The sequence below is a fragment of the Leptosomus discolor genome, chromosome 20 (assembly GCF_034619465.1).
Source record: "Leptosomus discolor isolate bLepDis1 chromosome 20, bLepDis1.hap2, whole genome shotgun sequence".
In the NCBI taxonomy this organism is placed as follows: domain Eukaryota; kingdom Metazoa; phylum Chordata; class Aves; order Leptosomiformes; family Leptosomidae; genus Leptosomus; species Leptosomus discolor.
In genome coordinates this window covers 4,406,476-4,426,353 of record NC_141410.1, presented here as the reverse complement: position 1 = coordinate 4,426,353, position 19,878 = coordinate 4,406,476, and the positions used below count along the sequence as shown (strand labels likewise).

General features: G+C 64.1%; 2 protein-coding genes across 5 annotated transcripts in view; both read left to right on the top strand.

Moving 5' to 3' along the window:
• Positions 1-14,501, top strand: part of HSPG2 (heparan sulfate proteoglycan 2) — a 41,961-nt gene extending 27,460 nt beyond the window's left edge. The window contains 38 exon segments of the mRNA XM_086476333.1: positions 168-306; positions 388-539; positions 642-780; positions 863-1,014; positions 1,100-1,238; positions 1,322-1,473; positions 1,559-1,697; positions 1,780-1,931; positions 2,015-2,153; positions 2,245-2,388; positions 2,463-2,597; positions 2,966-3,147; positions 3,225-3,417; positions 3,508-3,687; positions 4,856-5,116; positions 5,199-5,394; positions 5,481-5,578; positions 6,185-6,451; positions 6,524-6,636; positions 6,725-6,872; positions 6,959-7,075; positions 7,330-7,414; positions 7,504-7,648; positions 7,729-7,828; positions 7,915-8,024; positions 8,114-8,222; positions 8,299-8,397; positions 9,068-9,289; positions 10,056-10,288; positions 10,368-10,545; positions 11,724-11,846; positions 11,929-11,982; positions 12,088-12,163; positions 12,746-12,824; positions 12,935-13,005; positions 13,132-13,215; positions 13,282-13,385; positions 14,338-14,501. Of these exon segments, the coding sequence (XP_086332459.1) occupies positions 168-306; positions 388-539; positions 642-780; positions 863-1,014; positions 1,100-1,238; positions 1,322-1,473; positions 1,559-1,697; positions 1,780-1,931; positions 2,015-2,153; positions 2,245-2,388; positions 2,463-2,597; positions 2,966-3,147; positions 3,225-3,417; positions 3,508-3,687; positions 4,856-5,116; positions 5,199-5,394; positions 5,481-5,578; positions 6,185-6,451; positions 6,524-6,636; positions 6,725-6,872; positions 6,959-7,075; positions 7,330-7,414; positions 7,504-7,648; positions 7,729-7,828; positions 7,915-8,024; positions 8,114-8,222; positions 8,299-8,397; positions 9,068-9,289; positions 10,056-10,288; positions 10,368-10,545; positions 11,724-11,846; positions 11,929-11,982; positions 12,088-12,163; positions 12,746-12,824; positions 12,935-13,005; positions 13,132-13,215; positions 13,282-13,385; positions 14,338-14,501 (5,373 nt within the window).
• Positions 14,502-15,683: 1,182 nt separating this feature from the next.
• The window catches only part of USP48 (ubiquitin specific peptidase 48), a 29,720-nt gene continuing 25,525 nt past the window's right edge, over positions 15,684-19,878 (top strand). For all 4 annotated transcript variants that reach the window (XM_086476213.1, XM_086476210.1, XM_086476212.1 and 1 more), the window contains exons 1-4: positions 15,684-15,817; positions 16,591-16,711; positions 16,950-17,106; positions 17,974-18,101. In XM_086476213.1, coding sequence (XP_086332339.1) covers positions 15,684-15,817; positions 16,591-16,711; positions 16,950-17,106; positions 17,974-18,101 — 540 coding nt within the window. The remainder of the gene's footprint in view (positions 15,818-16,590; positions 16,712-16,949; positions 17,107-17,973; positions 18,102-19,878) is intronic.

Here is a 19,878-nt window from a genome sequence, read left to right as displayed (position 1 = left end):
GTGGAAGCCCAAGTGGCTACATGCAAGCCCAAGTGGCTACATGCAAGCCCAAGTGGCCCCATGCAAGCTCAGGTGGCCTCGTGCAACCCCAGATGGCCCCATGCAACCGCTGATGGCTCCGTGCAAGCTCAAGTGGCCCTGGTGACCTCTATGTCCCCTCCCCACAGGTGTCCGGCTCCCGGCTGCGGCTGCTGCAGGTGACGGCGGCCGACTCGGGCGAGTACGTGTGCCGGGTGACCAGCGGGGCCACCACCAAGGAAATCTCCATCGTGGTGACGATCCAGCCCCGTGGGGCCAGCACCTACCGTGAGTGGGGACAAGGAGGTGACAGGGGACCGGGGCCCCATGCCACAGTCCTTGGGGTGACTCTCCCATCCCTGTCCCCAGCCATTGGTGTCACCCCCCCGCTGCGTATCGAGTCCTCATCCTCCTCCGTGGCCGAGGGACAGACCTTGGACCTCAACTGCATCGTGGCCGGGCAGGGTCAGGCCACTGTCACCTGGTACAAGCGTGGTGGGTCCCTCCCAGCCAAGCACCAGGTAGGGGACACCAGAGGAGCCTTTTGGGGTGGAAAAGGGATTTTGGGGGGTTTTGAGGGGTTTGTGTCCTCCTTCTCACGTATGTTACCCCCCCCCCACCAGGTGTCAGGCACCCGCCTGCGCATCCCGCAGGTGACGGCAGCCGATTCAGGGGAGTACGTGTGCCGGGTGACATCGAGCGGTGTCACGCATGAGACGTCCCTCATCGTCACCATCCAGACTGGCGCTGGCTCCTCTTACGGTACCAGGGATGGGTGGGAGATGATACGGGGACACGATGGGGACACAGTGACTGCCCCCTCTGACCCCATCGCTGCCCCCAGCCGTCGGTGTCACACCGCCAGTGAGGATCGAGACCTCGTCTGCTGCCGTCACCGAGGGACAGACCCTGGACCTCAACTGCATGGTGGCAGGACAGGGTCACCCCCATGTCACCTGGTACCGGCGCGGGGGGGCTCTGCCCCCCAACAGCCAGGTGGGACGCCGGGGAGGTGGCATCACCCTACAGGGCACAGCCCCATGCCAGACACTGATGTGTCCCCAACTTGTCACCTCCGCAGGTGGCAGGGACCCGCCTGCGCCTCGTCCAGGTGGCGGTGGCCGATTCAGGGGAGTACGTGTGCCGGGTGACCCTGGGGACTGTCACGCAGGAGGCATCTGTCATTGTCACCGTGCCCAGCAGCGCCGGCACCTATTACCGTGAGTGCGAGCAAAAGGGCAGTGCCTGGGGACAGACGGGTGCCACCTTGGTGACAAACGTCCCTTTTCCCTGTCCCCTCCAGCCTCTGGCGTCTCCCAGCCCCTCCGCATTGAGTCTTCGTCCTCGGCCATCGCTGAGGGACAGATCCTGGACCTCAACTGCGTGGTGGCAGGGTCTGGCCCCACCACGGTGACGTGGTACAAGCGCGGCGGCTCCCTGCCTGCCAGCCACCAGGTAGGATGCGGGGGTGCTGTCACCCTGAATTTGTCCCGTCCCCTGCTCTCCAGCACTGACTTGTCCCCAAATTGTCCCCTCCAAGGTGTCAGGCACCCGCCTGCGCATCCCCCAGGTGACAGCGGCCGACTCGGGGGAGTACGTGTGCCGGGTGACATCAGGCGGCGTCACACAGGAGACATCCCTCGTCGTCACCATCGATGACGGAGCCAACCCATCCCACCGTGAGTGCCAGCCTTTGGGGGACAGGTCCCCACCAGGGCCAGGGACTGCTGGGAACATTTAACCTTAACTCTGCCCACGCAGCCGCCGGCGTCACGCCGCCCATCCGCATTGACTCCTCGGCGTCCTCTGTCACCGAGGGACAGACCCTGGACCTGGACTGCGTGGTGGCTGGCCAGGGACAGGCCACCATCACCTGGTACAAGCGTGGTGGGTCCCTCCCGGCCAAGCACCAGGTAGGTAGGGACGCTGATGGGGTGGGGAACAGTGGCCGTGGGTGGCCGGTTGGTGCCACCACCCCTTGCCATCGTGTCCCCAGGTTTCGGGGTCCCGCCTGCGGCTGTCACAGCTCTCAGTGGCCGATTCGGGGGAGTACGTGTGCCGGGCGGACATGGGCAGCGTCTCCCGCGAGGCCACCATCACTGTCACTGTCACCTCCCGTGACAGCTCCAGCTACCGTGAGTGTGGCCGTGGGGCGAGGGAAGATGCTGAGGGGAGATGAGGGACATGGGTGACCTTGGTGGCTTCCTTGTCCCTTTGTCCCCGCAGGTCTGCAGAGCCCCATCATCTCCATTGACCCGCACAGCATGGCGGTGGCACCGGGTGAGGATGCCACCTTCAAGTGCCGCATCCACGACGGTGCCCGGCCCATCAACGTCACTTGGCGGATGGGACCTGGCCAACATCTCCAAGGTATGGTGGTCCCCAGGGTGGCCCCAGCGCAGTCCCTAGGGTGGCCCTGGTGTTGACGGCTCCTCCTTGCCCAGATAACGTGAAGATCAGCACCAACGGCTCGGTCATCTCCATCACCGGTGCCCACGTGGGTAATCAGGGTGCCTACCACTGCGTGGCCTCCAACCGCTTCGGCGTCGCCAGCAGCGTCGTCAACCTCCTGGTGCAAGGTGCGAGGTGGCCAAGGTGGCCCTGCCCCTGTCCCCACGTGCTCCAGATGTCCGTGGGGCGGTGGTATCCCCATCCCCGTGTCCTCCATGTGCTTCAGGTGCCTTCGGGCTGGTGGTGTCTCTGTCCCCCTGCTGGTGCCCTCCGGGTGCCACTGGGGTTGTGATGTCCTCATCCCCATGCTGATGTCCTCCATGGACTCCAGATGCTCGTGGGGTGGTGGTGTCCCCATCCACATGTCCTTTATGTGCTCCAGATGCTCCTGGGCTGATGGTGTCCCCATCCCCATGCTGACGACCCCCATGTGCTCCAGATGACCCCAGGGTGATGGTGTCCCTATCACCATGCTGATGTCCTCCTCCTTCTCCAGGTGCCCCCACGGTGTCAGTGATGCCACCAGGCCCCGTGACGGTGAAGGAAGGCAAATCCCTCAGCCTGGAGTGCCTTGGCCGGGGCGAACCACGGCCGTTGGTGCGCTGGAGCCGGCCGGGCTCCCGGCAGAAGGTGGAGCACCAAACGCTGCTGCACATGGACAGCCAGGCCATCCTGCAGGTGAGCGGGGCACCCCAGGGTGCCGTGGGGCACCGGTGGGTGCTCAGTGCTCACCACTCACCCTGCCCCCCACCCAGTTTTCACCAGCCAAGCCAGAGCACGCCGGGACCTACGTCTGCACGGCACACAGTGCCTTGGGTTCAGCGCTAGCCCGGGTGGATGTCAATGTGGAGACGGCACAGCGGCACCCGGGTGCCCCTGAGGTCACCGCACCACCCACCGTCACCGTGGTGGCTGGGGACACCGCCACGCTGCACTGCACAGCTAGAGGTACGGGGAGGATGGAGGGTGGTGTTGGAGGAGGGGTATCCTGCCGCAGTACCTGGATGCCATGGTGATGGGCACCGGTGTTGCCCGTAGGCGAGCCAGCCCCCCGGATCGAGTGGTCGAAGCTGCGGGCACCCCTGCCCTGGCAGCACCGGGTGGTGAACGGCAGCTTGGTCATCCCCCGCGCCGCGCAGCAGGACTCGGGCCAGTACATCTGCAACGCCAGCAGCCCCACCGGCTCCGCCGAGGTCTTCGTCACCCTCGACGTGGAGAGTAAGGGAATGGGGGTCGGGGTGCCCCTGGGTCCCTCCTGCCAACTCCACTCTCTCCTCAGTCCCCGCTGTTGCCGTCACCCATCCTCAGCTCCTCTCTGTCCTTCCTCTGCACATGGCCATCTACAGCCCTTCCTTGTGGATCTATCTTGGCTCCATCCTGGCACTCATCCTCTCTCAAGCTCTGTCATCCATCCCTTCCCGTGGATGTCTCCATCCGCTTGTCCCGTCCCTGTGCACATCCATCCCTGCTTCTGCTCTCTTCTCCATCCATCCCCTGCCTATTCATGGATCCGTCCATTGCTCAACCATCCCAACTCACACCCATCTCCCAATTTCCGCTCACAACAGCCCTCCATCAGCCTCTTCCTCATGGATCCATCCAGCTCTCATCCATCCCAGCACATGCCCATTTCTCCATCTCCTCTCGAACTTCTCCATTCACCCCTTCCTTGTGGATTCATTCATCACTCATCCATCCCAGGCTCACATCTACCTCTCCATCTCCTCCCAAACTTCTCCATCCATCCCTTCCTGGTAGATTCATCCATTACTCAACCACCCCAGCACATGCCTATTTCTCCATCTCCTAACTCCTGCATCCATCCCTTCCATGTGGATTCATCCGTCCCAGCACACACTCGTCCCTCCACCTTCTCTCAAACTTCTCCATCCATCCCTTCCGTGTAGACTCATCCATCATTCAACCACGTCAGTTCACACCCATCTTTCAATATCTGCTCACACTCCTCCCATCCATCTTTTCCTTGTGGATTCATCCACCTCATCCATCCCAGCACACGCCCATCTCTCCATCTCCTCTCAAACTCATCCATCCATCTTTCTCTTCCTTGTGGATTCATCCGTCACACGACCATCCCACCTCACATCCATCTCTCCACCTCTCCTCAAACTTCTCCATCCACCCCTTCCTCGTGGATCCATCCGCCTCTGGTCCATCCCAGCACGTGCCCACCTCCGCATCTTCTCTCAGACTTCTCCATTGATCCCTTTCTTATGGATCCATCCATCATTTGTCCATCCCACCTCACATCCATCTCTCCATCTCCACCCATGCCCTCCCCCCGATGCCCTCCTTGCCCCGTGGACCCATCCGTTGCCCCATCCCGGCCGTGGCGAGGCACTGACGGTACCCGCCATCCCCACAGCACCTCCGTACGCCACCAGCCTGCCGGAGGAGACTGCGGTGCGCGCCGGCGACGCGGTGCAAGTGCAGTGCCTGGCCCACGGCACCCCGCCGCTGCTCTACGCCTGGGACAAGGTCAACGGCAGCCTCTCGGCACGTGTCGTCCACCGCGCCGGCCTCCTCCGCATCAGCCCGGTGTTGCCCGCCGACGCTGGCACCTACCGCTGCCTCGTCACCAACCGCGTCGGCACCGCCGAGACCTTCGCCCGCGTGGCTGTCCACGGTGAGCCCCCGCACCCCGGGGATGCCTTGTAGCGGGGATGCCCGCGCTGCCGGGTACCATCGGGGCTTTGCATCCCGCCCAGGTGATGTCGGTGACAGTGGGGACGCTGGCAGCGGTCCCTTGACGGTGCGGGTGACGCCGGGAAGCCTCGTCAAGGGGGTGGGCAGCACTGCTGAATTCGCCTGCGCTGTCTCGGGGGACCCCCGGGCGCATCTGGAGTGGCTGAAGGACGGTGGGGAGCTGCCCCCCACCCACAGCGTGCGGGATGGGGTACTGCGGTAAGGAGAGGGGGGGGAGGGCAGGGTGGTGGGATCCCCCCCGCCTGTCCCCTCTGGGGTCCCACACCCCAGCTGTGTCCCTGCAGGATGCCGGACCTGGCGTGGGGGGCGCAGGGGGTGTACGTGTGCCGGGCCACTGCCCCGGGCGGGCAAGCGGAGGACAGGGCCACCCTCACCGTCCAGGGTAGGAGCTGCACCCAGGCACCCCCCAAACTGTCCCCCATGAACACTGGGACCTTGGGACCCCCCGTCTCCCCAAACCCAGGGGCACCCACTGACCTGTCCCCACATGCCCGTGGGCACCCTGAGATCCCCATTTCCCTACACCCATGGACACCCCAATACCCATCTCCCCATGCTCGTGGGCACACTGGTACCCCCCACCTCTCCCCATGCCTGCGGGCACCCCAACACCCTCAATCTCGCCCCGTGGCCACAGGCATCCCAACACCCCCAATCTACACCCATGAGCACTCCAGTACCCCCATCTCTCCCGACGCCCATGAGCACCCAATACCCCAAGTCTCTCCAGATGCCCACAGGCATCCCAAACCCCCCGACATCTCCCCACACCCGTAAGCACCCTGGTACACCCCATCTCTACACACGCCCGTGGGCACCCTGATGCCCCAAATCTCTCCCCACGCCTACAGCCACCCCAATGGTCTCCCCCCATGCCCACAAGCATCCCATTTCTCCCCATCTCTCACTCCTCTGGTTGGCCCACTGGACCGCGATGACTCCCCCCTATGCCAGGGCGACACCCCAAAACCCTGCTGTGCCCCCCAAGCTCTCCCCAGGGCCCTGATCAACATCCGGACGGCGGTGCAGACGGTGCTGGCAGGGACGGCGGTGGAGCTGGAGTGCCTGGGCTTGGGCGAACCCCGTCCCCATGTCACCTGGAGTAAAGTGGGGGGCCGGATCCGACCTGGGGTGCTGGTCCGCGCCGGCACCCTCACCATCGAACGGGTAGAACGGGCGGACGCCGGGCAGTACCGCTGCACTGCCGCCAACGCCGTGGGCACCGTTCAGTCCCATGTCATCCTCCACGTGCAAGGTGAGGATGGGGAGACGGAGCTGGGGACAGACGGTGTCACTGCGGGGTGGTGACACCTCCGTGCGTCCCCAGCCGCCCCCCAAATCGCCGGGCAGCCGGAGGTGAAGGAAGTCTCGGTGGGTTCGGCGGCTGTTTTGCCCTGCCTGGCATCTGGCTTCCCGGTGCCGGAGATCACCTGGAGCAAGGTGAGGGGGAAGGGTGCAGGGATGGGGGAGCAGGGTCAGGGTGGGGGGGTGCACCCTATGGGTGCTGACCCACCCCGCTCTGCTGCAGCTGGAGGGGGAGCTGCCGGCGGGTGCCAGGGTGGAGGGGAACGTCCTGACGCTGCCGGCCGTGCGCCACGAGGACGCCGGCGTCTACGCCTGTGCCGCCGCCAACCACCGCGGCCAGGAGACGGCTTATTACGTCCTCAAGGTCCGAGGTGAGGACGGACAGATGGACGGACGAGGTGTGGGGGGGGGCGTTGTGATGTACCCCCGCCCCTCCTGACCATCCCCGTCCCCGCAGAGCGCCTCGTCCCCTATTTCGGGCAGACGCCCCGCTCCTTCCTCCCCCTGCCCACCATCAAGGATGCCTACAAGAGCTTCGAGATCCTCATCACCTTCCGACCCGACGCTGCTGACGGTGAGCGCTGACGGGACCCCCCGTGTCCCCCTCTGTGTCCCCTCCACTGTTTCCTCCTCCCTGCCCTCTCCATCCCTCCCTCCATCCTCCCCTCTCCCTCCTTTACCTCCCATTCTCTATTCAACAAAGCCCCCACCACCACTTTATGGGGGGGGAATGTTTTCTCCATTCTGGGGGTATTTTGGGGTCCCCCAGGATGTGACCCCCACCCTGGGGTGAGCACCATCCTGCCTGACCCGCTGCCACCCCCGCAGGGCTTCTCCTCTACAATGGGCAGCGGAAAACCAGCGGCGCCGACTTCATCTCCTTCGGTTTGGTGGGCGGCCGCCCCGAATTTAGGTGAGACCTGAGTGGGTGCTACAGGCGGGGGGGGGGGAGGAGATGGGTGCTAGCACCCACCCACACCTGTTGTACCCTCCAAAAATAAGGTTTGATGCCGGTTCGGGCATGGCCACCATCCGGCACCCGACACCGCTGCGGTTGGGCGAGTACCACACCATCCGCCTCCTCCGCAACCTCACCCGGGGTTCGTTGGTGCTGGACGGGCACCCACCAGTTAATGGGACCTCCCAGGTATTTTTTGGGGGGTGGGGGTTGTTTATTGGGTGGGGGTGAGGGTGCTGGACGTGGTGCCCACCCACTTGTGCCCACAGGGGAAGTTTCAAGGGCTGGATCTGAACGAGGAGCTGTACCTGGGGGGGTACCCCGATTTTGGCGCCGTGGCTAAGACGGGGCTCAGCCGTGGTTTTATGGGTGAGTGACGGGTTTTCGGGGGGCACAGGGGTGGAGGAGGCTGAGCATCGTGTCACCCACCTCCCCCCATCTCCATCCCTCCGCAGGCTGTGTGCGCCAGCTCCTCATCCAAGGGGAGGAGGTGGCCTTTGGGGACATGGACCTGCAAGCGCACGGTGTCACCAGTTGTCCCACCTGCCAGGACCGGCCGTGCCAGGTGAGGCTGGGGGTGATGCCCACCCATCGCCACCCATCCCCACCCATCGCTGACACCCATGTCACACACCCCCACCTCCCCCCCCGCAGAACGGTGGCGTGTGCCAGGACGCTGAGAGCGGCACCTACATCTGCCGTTGTCCCCACGGCTTCACCGGCAGCAACTGCGAGTACTCGCAGGCTTTGCATTGTCACCCAGGTAGGTGCCCATCCTGTGGGGGGTGTCACCCCGATGTCCCTCCCCGGATGGGTGCTTACGGCTTGTCACCCTACAGAGGCGTGCGGGGCTGATGCCACCTGCATCAACCGGCCGGACGGGCAGGGCTATTCCTGCCGCTGCCACCTGGGCAAGGCTGGGGAGAGGTGCACCGAGGGTGAGCGCGGCCGGGGACACGGCGACAGGGCTGGCACTGCCTTGGGGACATGGGCATGGGGCTGGGACCACCTTGGGGATGTGGGCGTGGGGTGGGGAGAGCCCCAGGGGGATGGGCACAGGGTTGGGGACCACCCTGGGAAGATGGGGACAGGGCTGGGGACCACCCTGGGGACAAAGGCACAGGGTTGGCACCACCCTGGGGACACAAGCAGAGGGCTGGGATTATCCCAGTGAGATGGGCATGGGGCTGGGGACCACCCTGGGGACACAGGCATGGGGCTGGAGAGCACCACGGGGAGATGGGCACAGGGTTGAGACCACCCTGGGGACATGGACATGGGGCTGGCACCACAGGCTTGATGGGGACAGGGGATTAGATACCATCTGGAGAGGTGGCATCATGATGGAGATGGGCTATTGGGTGCCATCCCAGGGAGATGGTCATGGAGGGATTGGGGACCACCCCGGGCAGATGAGTGCAATGGGGATGGGGGCACTGGGGGTCACACCCCAGTGAGGTGGGCACTATGGGGACGGAGGTTTGGGTCCCACCACGTGGAGATGGGCACTATGGGGATGCAGATTTGTGTCCCACCGTGTGGAGATGGGCACCACGGGGATGGAGGATGGGGTCCCACCAGCCAGGCACTGACTTGGGGTTGCCGCAGGCGAGGCGGTGAGCGTGCCATCCTTCGGCGAGGCGGGCGCCTTCGTCTCCTACCCGCCCCTCACCAACGTCCACCACGAGCTGCGCGTGGAGGCCGAGTTCCTGCCACTGGCACCCGACGGGCTCCTGCTCTTCAGCGCCGGCAAAGCCGCCCCTGTCGAGGACTTCGTCGCCTTGGCCTTGGTCGGCGGCCACCTCGAGTTCCGCTACGAGCTGGGCTCAGGTGGGCTGGCACGGTGATGGGGGTCCTGGTGTCACCGTGGGAGGGGCTGGTGGCACTGGGTCACCTGGCATTACCCAGGTCCACTGGTGTCATTGGGGTCCCCAAGCATCACCGTGGTCCCTTGGCATCACTCGAGTCCCCAAGCACCGCCAGGGTCCCTGGGCATCACTGGGGTCTCATGACATCACATTCCTAGGGTCCCCTGGGTGTCACCGTTGTCCCCTGGCATCCCTGGGGTCCCCTGGTGTCACTTGGGTCCCCTAGCATCACATCTCTGGGGTCCCTTAGTGATACTGGCATCCCCAGGCAGTGCCAGGGTCCCTGGACATCACCAGGGTCCCCTGGCACCAGTGGGGTCCCCAAAGGTCACCAGGGTGCCCTGGCATCACTGGGGTCCCCTGGCATCATATACCTGGGGTCCCCTGCCAACACCTAGGTCCCCAGGCACTGCCAGTGTCCCCAGGCATCACTGTTACACCGCCAGGGTCTCTTGGCATCACTTTGGTCCCCAGATGCTGCCAGGGTCCCCAAGCATCATTGTCACACCACCGAGGTCTCTTGGCATCACTTTGGTCCCCTGGTGTCACCAGGGTCCCCAGGCATCAGTAGGATCCCCTGGTGTCACCAGGGTCCCCTGTCACCACTGGCATCCCCAAGCAACACCAGGGTCCCCCAGCATCTCCCAGGGTACCTCCCAGGTCCCCAGGCATCCCTAGCGTCGTGTGTGCGTGTCCCCACCATGATGCCACCACCCCGTCCCCCACAGGCCAGGCGGTGCTCCGAAGCGCCGAGCCGGTGACGCTTGGCCACTGGCACCGGGTGATGGCCGAGCGGCTGCACAAGGACGGGACGTTGGTGGTGGATGACGCCGCCCCGGTGAAACGCTCCTCGCCTGGCAAAAGCCAAGGGCTCAACCTCCGCACCCCCCTTTACCTGGGGGGCACCGAGCCCCCTCTGCGCCCCCCAACCAACGCCTCCTTCCGGGGCTGCATCGGAGAGGTGAGACCCCCCTGGGTCCTTTCGGTGGGGGGGGAGGGGGGTGGGACAAGGGTTGACCTTGGTGTGTGTCCCCCCCCAGGTCTCCATCAACGGGAAGAAGGTGGATTTGTCCTACAGCTTCCTGCGGAGCCGGGGCGTGGGGCAGTGCAGGCAGCGGTCGCCCTGCCTGCACGCTGCCTGCCTGCACGGGGGCCGCTGCCTGCCCCTGCCTGCCGACCCCCCGGCCCACCGCTGCCTCTGCCCGCCCGGCTTCGGCGGTGAGTCCCGCGGAGGCGTCGGGGCGCGCACACGCGCGTGTGGGCGGTTGGCGTGGGTTTGGGGTGCGCACACGCGTGTGCCTCGGGCGGGCAGGCGTGCTGCGCGTGCACGTGCAGGCGGGTGTGCTGGAGGTGTAAGCGCGGGCGCCGTGCGTGCGGGTGCGCACGTGTGTGTGCGCGCGCGTGTGCTGTGCATCGTGCAGGCGTGTGTGCTCTGTGCGTGGGTGTGCATGCGTGCTGTGGCTGCGTGTGCAAGTGTGCTGTGCGTGCACGTGCGTGTGTGTTTGCACGTGTGCTGTGCACGCGTGGGCACTGCGTGGGCAAGCGTGCGCACCGTGCGTGCGTGTGTGCTGCGTGTGGGGTGTGCTGTGCACGCAGGTGTGCTGCGCATGCAAGTGTGCGTGCATGCCTGTGTGCTGCGCGCGCATGTGCACCACGTGTGCAAGCTTGCGCACCACGCACGCATGTGTGCTGCATATTGTGTGCGCTGTACATGCACATGCGCTGTGCACGTATGTATGCGTGCGTGTGCTGTGCATGTGTATGCACTGTGCGTGCACGTGTGCAGTGCATGCATGTGCTGTGCATGCAGCGCACTGTGCATGTGTCTGTGCTGCAGATGCACATGAGCTGTGCTCTGTGTGCGCGTGCATGCAGTTCACAAGGGGGTGCATCTGCTGCACGCGTGTGTGCACAGTGTGCACTGAGTGCATGTGCTGTGTATGTGCTGTGCATGCCTGTACGTATTGGTGTGCATGCCTGGCTGCTGTGCAATGTGGGTGCAGTTTGCACACGTGCGCATCTGCTGCAGTGTGCTCAGCATGCACTGCATGCATTTGCTGTGCATGCGCCGTGCATGGCGGGTGCAGTTGGCGTGCATGCACGTGTGCTGTGCCCTGGGTGCAGTTTGCACGTGTGGGCACCTGCCATGCAGGGACGTAGGTGCATGTGTATACTCTGCACGCATCTCCGTGCAGTTTGCACTTGTGCACGAGCACACACTGTGGGTGCTGTGCATGCACACGCATGCTCTGTGTGCGCACACTCCTTGTGTGCACACTCACCTTGCACATGCGTGTGCGTGCGAGGGCAAGCCCCGGGGCAGCAGGCCAGCTGAGGGCGTCTGCCCACCCTCGCCGCCCGCCTGCGTCACCCAGTGTCACCCTCCGTGTCCCCAGGGCCACGCTGCGAGCAGGAGGAGGACCTCTGCCTGCACCGCAACCCCTGCCTGCACGGCGGCACCTGCAAGGGCAACGCCTGCCTCTGCCCGCAGGGCTACGCCGGCCCCTACTGCCAGCACAGTGAGTTGGGGGACACTTGGGGACGCTTGGGGACATGGGGAGGGACACGTGCCACCCCATCACCAACGCCTTTCGCCCACAGGCTTGGCGCTGGCGGAGCTGGAGCAGGACTGGCAGGAAGGCAGCGGGGGCGGCGGTAGGTCCCTGCACCGGTTTTTCCCCTCTTTTTGCACCCAAAGGCGACGCCGAGGGCGTGGCAGCTGGGTGTGGGCCCCCCCTCACCCCCCCCATCTCCCCGCAGACACCCCCGGACAGTTCAGCGCCTCTTTCCGCGACGGCTCCTACCTGGCCCTGCCCAGTCACCTCTTTCCCCGCGGGTGAGTGACACCGGGGCACCCCCGAGAGGGTGCTGCACCCCAACCCGCAGCACTGCACCCTGCCCGGGGTGCTGCACCCTTCCCGTGGCGTTGCACCGCCGTAGCATTGCACCCTTCCCACAGCGTTGCGCCCTTCCTGCAGTGTTTCACCCAACGCGGTGTTGCACCCTTCCTGCAGCGTTGCACCTGTTGCAGCATTGCAGCTTTCCCACTGTGTTGCACCCATCACGGCGTTGCACCCGCCCAGGGTGCTGCACCCCTTCCTGCAGCATTGCACCCATCGCAGCGTCGCACCCTTGCCATGGCATTGCACCCATTGCAGCCTTGCATCCTTCCTGGGGTGCTGCACCCTTCCCACTGCGTTGCACCCTTCCTTCCTGCGGCATTGCACCCTCACAGGTTGCTGGACCCCTTCCTGCAGCATTGCACCCATCGCAGCGTCGCACCCTTCCTGGGGTGCTGCACCCATCGTGGCATTGCACCCTCCCTGGGGTGCTGCACCCATCATGCTGTTGCAGCCTCCCAGGGTGCTGCACCACCCCGGGGTGCTGCACCCACCGAGCTGCCCCCCTCTCCTTGCAGCCCACCCGAGGCGCCTGAGACCATCGAGCTGGAGCTGCGGACGGGCAGCGCCGACGGGCTGCTGCTGTGGCACGGGGCGGTGAGCGGGGTGGGGGGCCACCACTGGGGAGGGGACCGGGGTGCTGAGCCCCCTTAGGGTGGGGGTCAGGGTGCCCCCCACCCCCGCTCACTGCCCCACTGCGCCCGCAGGAGCCCGGTGAAGGCGGCCAAGCCAAAGACTTCGTTGGCCTCGGCTTGAAGGACGGACACCTGGTGTTCAGGTGAGCGGTGGGACCTGGTGTCACCCCCGGGTGCCCCGTGTCACCCCGGGGTGCCCCATGCCACCCAGGGTTGCCCCATGCCACCCAAGGGTGTCCCCTGTGCTGAGCCCACGTTACCCCCCACAGCTACCAGCTGGGCAGCGGCGAGGCCACCATCGTCTCTGAAGACCCCATCAACGATGGCGAGTGGCACCGGGTGACGGTGACGAGGTGGGTGGGGGTCTGGTGGGGGTTGGGGTGGGGATCAGGGTGTGGGTGCTGACGGGTGCCATGCAGGGAAGGCCAGCGCGGGCAGCTGCAGGTGGACGGGGAGGAGCCAGTGAGCGGGGAGTCACCAGGAGCCAACATCATGGCCAACACCCAGGGCAGTGTCTACATAGGTATGGTGGCACCTGGGGGACAGGGTGGGACATGGGATGGGAGAGGGGACACAGGGTGGGACATGGGATGGGATGGGACACATGGTGGGATGCAGGTTGGGACACATGGTGGGACATGGGATAGGTCATGGGAGGGGTTACACGATGGGACGTGGCAGGAGGGGACAGAGGAGGGGACGTGGTAAGGGGTGGGACATGAGATGGACACTAGAAGGGACTTGGGATGGGAACACAGGAAGGGGACACACGATGGGGCACAGGACTGACACAGGATGGGACACAGTAAGGACATGAGAAGGGGACACACGGTGGGACATGGGACAGGGCACAGGATGGCTGTGGGGTGGGACATGGGATGGAAACTGGATGAGACACGGCATGGGACGCATGGTGGGACATGGGGTGGGACACATGGTGGGACATGGGATGGCCATGGGATGGAAACTGGATGAGACATGGGGTGGGACACAGGTTGGGACATGGGATGGAAACTGGATGGGACATGAGGTGGGACACAGGGTGGAACAGGGGGTAGGACACATGGTGGGACATGGGATGGCCATGAGATGGAAACTGGATGGGACACGGGGTGGGACGCAGGGTGGGCCATAGGGTGGGCCATAGGGTGGGCCATGGGATGGAACATGGAATGGACATGGGGTGGGAATACCTGAGAGGCCATGGGATGGGTCATGGGATGGCCATGGGCAGGGGACACATGGTGGGACATGGGATGGAAACTGGATGGGACATGGGGTGGGACACGGGGTGGGACACATGGTGGGACATGCGATGGAACGTGGAATGGACATGGGGTGGGGAAACCTGACGGGCCATGGGGTGGGTCATGGGATGGCCATGGGCAGGGGACACAGGACAGGCCACCGGCCGAGTCCAGCGGGTGCCCCCACACCCACATGTCCCCCCGTGTGCCCCCGTGTCCCCCCCGCAGGCGGCGCCCCGGACCCCCGCACCCTGACGGCCGGCAAGTTCACCTCCGGCGTCACCGGGTGCCTGCGGGGGCTGGTGCTGGCCCCCGCCGGGGCCCCCCGGCACCCCATCGACCTGCGGCACGGCGCGGTGGCGGGCTCCCCCGCCCCCCCCTGCCCCTCCTAACCCCCCTCCCAATATATTTGGGGGGGAATTTGGCCAATTTTATTGTTTTCCAAAAAACAAAAAAATCCAGGAGGAAACGGTGCTTCACTGCCCCGGGGTGGCTCCGGGGAGGGGGGGGGCCGGGACCCCCAAAAATGTTTACACCCCCCACCACTACCGGCCCCCCCGAAACAGTGCCGGGGCGGCCGGGCCGCCTGGGTGTCCCCCCCGGGGTGGCGGCGGGGTGGGGGCGCGAGGGACAATCGGGGTGCTGGGGGGACCCCCCCGCGGGGACAGCCATTAAAGGAGAGAGAACCAGCGCGGCTGCCGTGTCTGGGGGGGCTGCGCCGGGGGGGTGTGGTATAGGGGGGTATGGTATGGGGGGGTGATACGGGGGGGGGGGTGGTATAGGGGGGGTGGTACCGGGGGTGGTACGGGGTTTGGGGGGGGGGGGGCGGACAGGGGTGTGTGGTAAGGGGGGGGTATGGTATAGTGGGGGTGTGACATGGAGGGGGTGTGGTATGGGGGGGTACGGTATAGGGGGAGTATGGTATGGGGGGGTGGTATGGGGGGGTATGGTATAGTGGGGGGGGTATGGGGGGGGTGGTATGGGGGTGTGGTATGGGGTGGTACGGCATAGGGGGAGTATGGTATGGGGGGGTGGTATGGGGGGTATGGTATAGTGGGGGGGGTGGTATGGGGGGGTGGTATGGGGGTATAGTATGAGGGAGGTGGTATAGGGGGGTATTGTATAGTGGGGGGGTAGTATGGGGGTGGTGGTATGGGGGATGGTATGGGGGGATGGTACGAGATTTGCGGTACGGGGGGGGATAGGGGGGTGCGGTATGGGAGCAGTGTGGTATAGAGGGGTGCGGTGTGGGCTGGGTGGTACAGGGGGCAGGGGGTGCTGGGGCCGTTCTGGTTCGGGGGGGGGGGGGCGGGTGTTGCGGTGATGCGTTTCAGGCGCATGCGCACAGGCGGACGGGCCGGTGGAGCCGTTTCCCGCGGAGCGCGCAGGCCCCGCCCCTGGGCGCGTCGCGCGTCGCGTTCCGATATCGTCCGCGCGTCGCGCGCGTGACGTCACTGGCTCTGACGGCGGCGGCGGCGGCGGCGGGAGGGGCCGGGCGGGACCGGACCGGGGCCGGGGCCGGGGCCGGGGCCGGGGCCGCGGCCGGAGCAGGTCCGGGCGGGAGCGGGGCGGCCATGGCGCCGCGGCTGCAGCTGGAGAAGGCGGCCTGGCGTTGGACCGAGACGGTGCCGCCCGAGGCGGTGGCGCAGGAGCACATCGAAGCGGCCTACCGCGTCGGGCTGGAGCCTTGCCAGCGCGGAGCCTGCCGGTACCGCGGGGCCCCCTCCCCGCCCTCAGCCCTTCTCCCCTCCCCGGGCGGCCCTTTGCCCCCCTCCCTGCTCCATGTCTGGTCCGTCATGGCTGCAGGGGACCCCAGACCTCCGCCCCGCCCCGTATTTGGGGCCTGGGGGCTCCCTCATTCCATGCTGTGGGCCCCTCACCGCCCCCCCCCCCCCCCCCCCAGGGCCGGGGGGGCTCCACGTGCCTCGTCCCTCCCGTGAGGTTGGGGAAACACCGCGCCCTTTCAGGGACCCTCAGGGTCGATGGGGATCCCTCATAGTCCCTTCTTTAAGACTCCCGTTCCCTGGGGTTATGGGGGACCCGTCTTCCTGCCTGGCTTCCCAGAAATACAGGACCTCCCCGGGGTTCTGGGGGACACCTCTCCTTGCCTGGCTCCTCAGACTTTAGGAGGACACCCCTCCCCAGGGTTGTGGGGTCCCATCTTCCTGCTTGGCTCCTCAGACTTTAGGAGGCCCCCCCCCCCCCGAGTTGTGGGGGACCCCTCTTCCTGCCTCACTCCCCAGCTATAGGGGACCTCCTCAGGTCCTGTACTCTTCCCTGGGATCCCCCTTTTTTTCCTCATGTCTTAAGTTTCCAACCCGTTTTTCATCCATAACCACCCTCTTTTGGGAGGCATGGGCAACCCCTGTCCCAACCCGTTCACTCTAATTAGCATTACGGGGTCCCCCTTGTCCTCGTTCCCTACGGTCCCCACCTCCCGCCCAAGGGACAACGGGGTGACGGTTGGGGCTGGCTCTACAGGAGGAACTGCCGGGGGAACCCCAACTGCCTGGTGGGCATCGGGGAGCACGTCTGGCTGGGCGAGATAGACGAGAACAGCTTCCACAACATCGACGACCCCAACTGCGAGCGCCGCAAGAAGGTAGCTCCCCCTCCTCCAAAAAGCATCCCCTTGCCCTTCCCCATCCCTCGGGGGAAGATGGGGACGAGGGGAGGCGACACCCCCGTGTCCCCCTGTAGCCAGGGAGTTTGGGGTGCGGCTGTTTGTACGATGCCGCCGCGGCGTTTCCCCCCCAAACAGCGGCCGCCCCAAGTGCTGGATTTTCTCCTTGCTCCTCCGCAGCGGCGAGTGGTGACTGTTGCTTTCTCTCTTACGCCAGAACGCGTTCGTGGGCTTAACGAACCTCGGCGCCACGTGCTACGTGAACACTTTCTTGCAGATGTGGTTTCTTAACTTGGAGCTCCGGCAAGCCCTCTACTTGTGCCCCAGCACCTGCAGCGAGTACGCAGCCGGAGAGGGCATCCCGAAAGACAAAGGTGGGGGGGAAGCTGTGGGCAGGAGTAGTTTTGCTCATTTTCTCCTCAAATTTTACCTGCTGATGTCGGCTTTGGGGTAACGTTTATCAGGAGAATCGTTGGGTTGAAGCTACAACCGCTTGTCTGGTCTCTGCACCGTTGTATTTGAGTCCGTCACCTGCCTTTTGGGAACACACCAACCTTTATCCGAGTTATTTCTTAAATCATAGCGATCTGATCTGGTTGAAGAATCCAGTTTGGGTTGGTTTCTTGCTGGGCTGCTTCCCAAACTGGTTCCCAGCATAATGATGGCACTGTGGGTGGAAGCGCATGGGTTGGGGCTGATCTGTGCTACCGCAGAGCCGCCCTCATCCCATGCGAGGGGGAAAATTTAGGTCCCCGGTACGAACGAGGCTCCCAGTTGCCTGCATAGCACACGTGGGTGACGTCCCTTTACCTGTGGTGTGGTGCCGTGGGTGGCTCTGGGTCGGGGCAGCCACCTGATTTCTTCTGTGTCTGGTTTTATGGTATTTTGAGATGATGTCTCAGCCTTTGGGGTAAATAACAAGCCATTGCTACGGGGTAATGGGCACACACTGCTTAAACCCTTCGCTCGCAGCTCGTGCTGGGCACTGCCGGGTTTTTGTGGTTGGCCTTGATGATTTTAAGGGTCTCTTCCAACCCAAATGGTTCTATAATAGTTGGCACTGGGACTTCACTGTCGTCGCTTCGGTGCTCGTGATGATTTAAACCAGTTTTTGAAAAACACCTCCTTTCTAATCATTAAATTTACCCATACAGGGAAAGAACAAGCAAATTACTTGGAACAACCATCTCTTGCTTTCAATTATTTGCTGTAACTTGTGCAACTTGTTTTTTTTTTAATAGACTATGAGCCTCAGACCATTTGTGAACACCTGCAGTACTTGTTTGCCTTGCTGCAGAACAGCAAAAGGCGATACATCGATCCTTCTGGATTTGTCAAAGCGCTGGGCTTGGACACGGGACAGCAGCAGGTAGGTTTGAGGCGCGCCCCTCGGGTAATTACCTTTAAAGCAGCCTGAAACTGCCCTTTTATGGTATTTTAGCTTCTCTGAGCTGGGATCTGGGCACAAACTGGGATGCTCAGTGCAAACACAAAGGGAGAAGCGGTGTACCTGTCCGTTCCCATCAGTGTGGCAGACCGGGAGGAGCCCAGGGAGCGATGGGATGGGGACAGGGAGCGTTGTTAGCGCCTGACCGACCCCAGCACTGTGCAGGGTGGGAGCTGAAGCTGCCGTGAGGGTCCTTTCGCAGGTGTTTTATGGGCTGCTCTTCCCGGGTGAGTGGTTCAGCAGGGGTTGAAGGGCCCTTGCAGGGCGAGAAGACATTTGGTCGGGGCACCGAGAGCCAGCCAAGGTCCGGTGTGGGGCGAGAGAGGGCGGTTAGAGAGGGGTGAGCGCCACAGACGGGTCCTGTGGTGTTCCCCAGGGGTCAGTACTGGTCCAGTCTTAGTCAACGTCTTCCTCAGTGGCCTGGATGAAGGGACAGGCTGCCCCCTCAGCGGGTTTGCTGGCGATACTAAGCTGGGAGGAGGGGCTGACACCCCAGCAGGCCGTGCTGCCGTTCAGCGGGGCCTGGACAGGCTGGAGAGCTGGGCGGGGAGGAACCCGGTGAGGTTCAGTGCGGGCAAGTGTAGGGTCCTGCACCTGGGGAGCAACAGCCCCGTGCACCAGTACGGGCTGGGGGTCGACCTGCTGGAGAGCAGCTCTGCGGAGAAGGACCTGGGAGTTGTGGTGGGCAACAAGTTGACCCTGAGCCAGCAACGTGCCCTTGTGGCCAAGAAGGCCGGTGGTCTCCTGGGGTGCATGAAGAAGAGTGTGGCCAGCAGGTTGAGGGAAGTCCTCCTCCCCCTCTACTCTGCCCTGGTGAGGCCACACCTGGAGTGCTGTGTCCAGTTCTGGGCCCCCCAGTTCCAGAGGGACAGGGGGCTACTGGAGAGAGTCCAGCGGAGGGCTGCGGAGATGATGAGGGGACTGGAGCCTCTCTCCTACGAGGAGAGGCTGAGAGACCTGGGGCTCTTTAGCCTGGAGAAGAGGAGGCTGAGAGGGGACCTTATCAACACTTACAAATATCTGAAGGGTGGGTGTCAAGAGGATGGGGCCAGGCTCTTCGCAGTGGTGCCCAGTGGCAGGACAAGGGGCAACGGGCACAAACTGGAGCACAGGAAGCTCCACCTCAACATGAGGAAAAACTTCTTTACTCTGGGGGCGGCAGAGCCCTGGAACAGGCTGCCCAGGGGGGTTGTGGAATCATAGAGTCATTAGGTTGGAACAGCCCTCTGAGATCATCAAGTCCAACCGTTGACCCAACCCCACTGTGCCCACTAAACCATGTCCCAAAGTGCCACATCTACACTTTTTTTGAACACCTCCAGGGATGGTGACTCCACCACTTCCCTGGGCAGCCTGTTCTGACGTTTGACCACTCTTTCAGTGAAGAAATGTTTCCTCATGTCCGATCTGAACCTTCCTGGTGCAATTTAAGGCTCTTTCCTCTTGTCCTACCGCTTGTTACTTGGGAGAAGAGATCGACCCCCACCTCACTCCAGCCTCCTTTCAGGCAGCTGCAGACAGCAAGAAGGTCTCCCCTCAGCCTCCTCTTCTCCAGGCTGAACACCCCCAGTTCCCTCAGCCTCTCCTCACCAGACCTGTTCTCCAGACCCTTCACCAGCTCCGTTGCCCTGCTCTGGACCCGCTCCAGCACCTCCATGTCTGTCTTGTCCTGAGGGGCCCAAAACTGCACCCGGCCTTC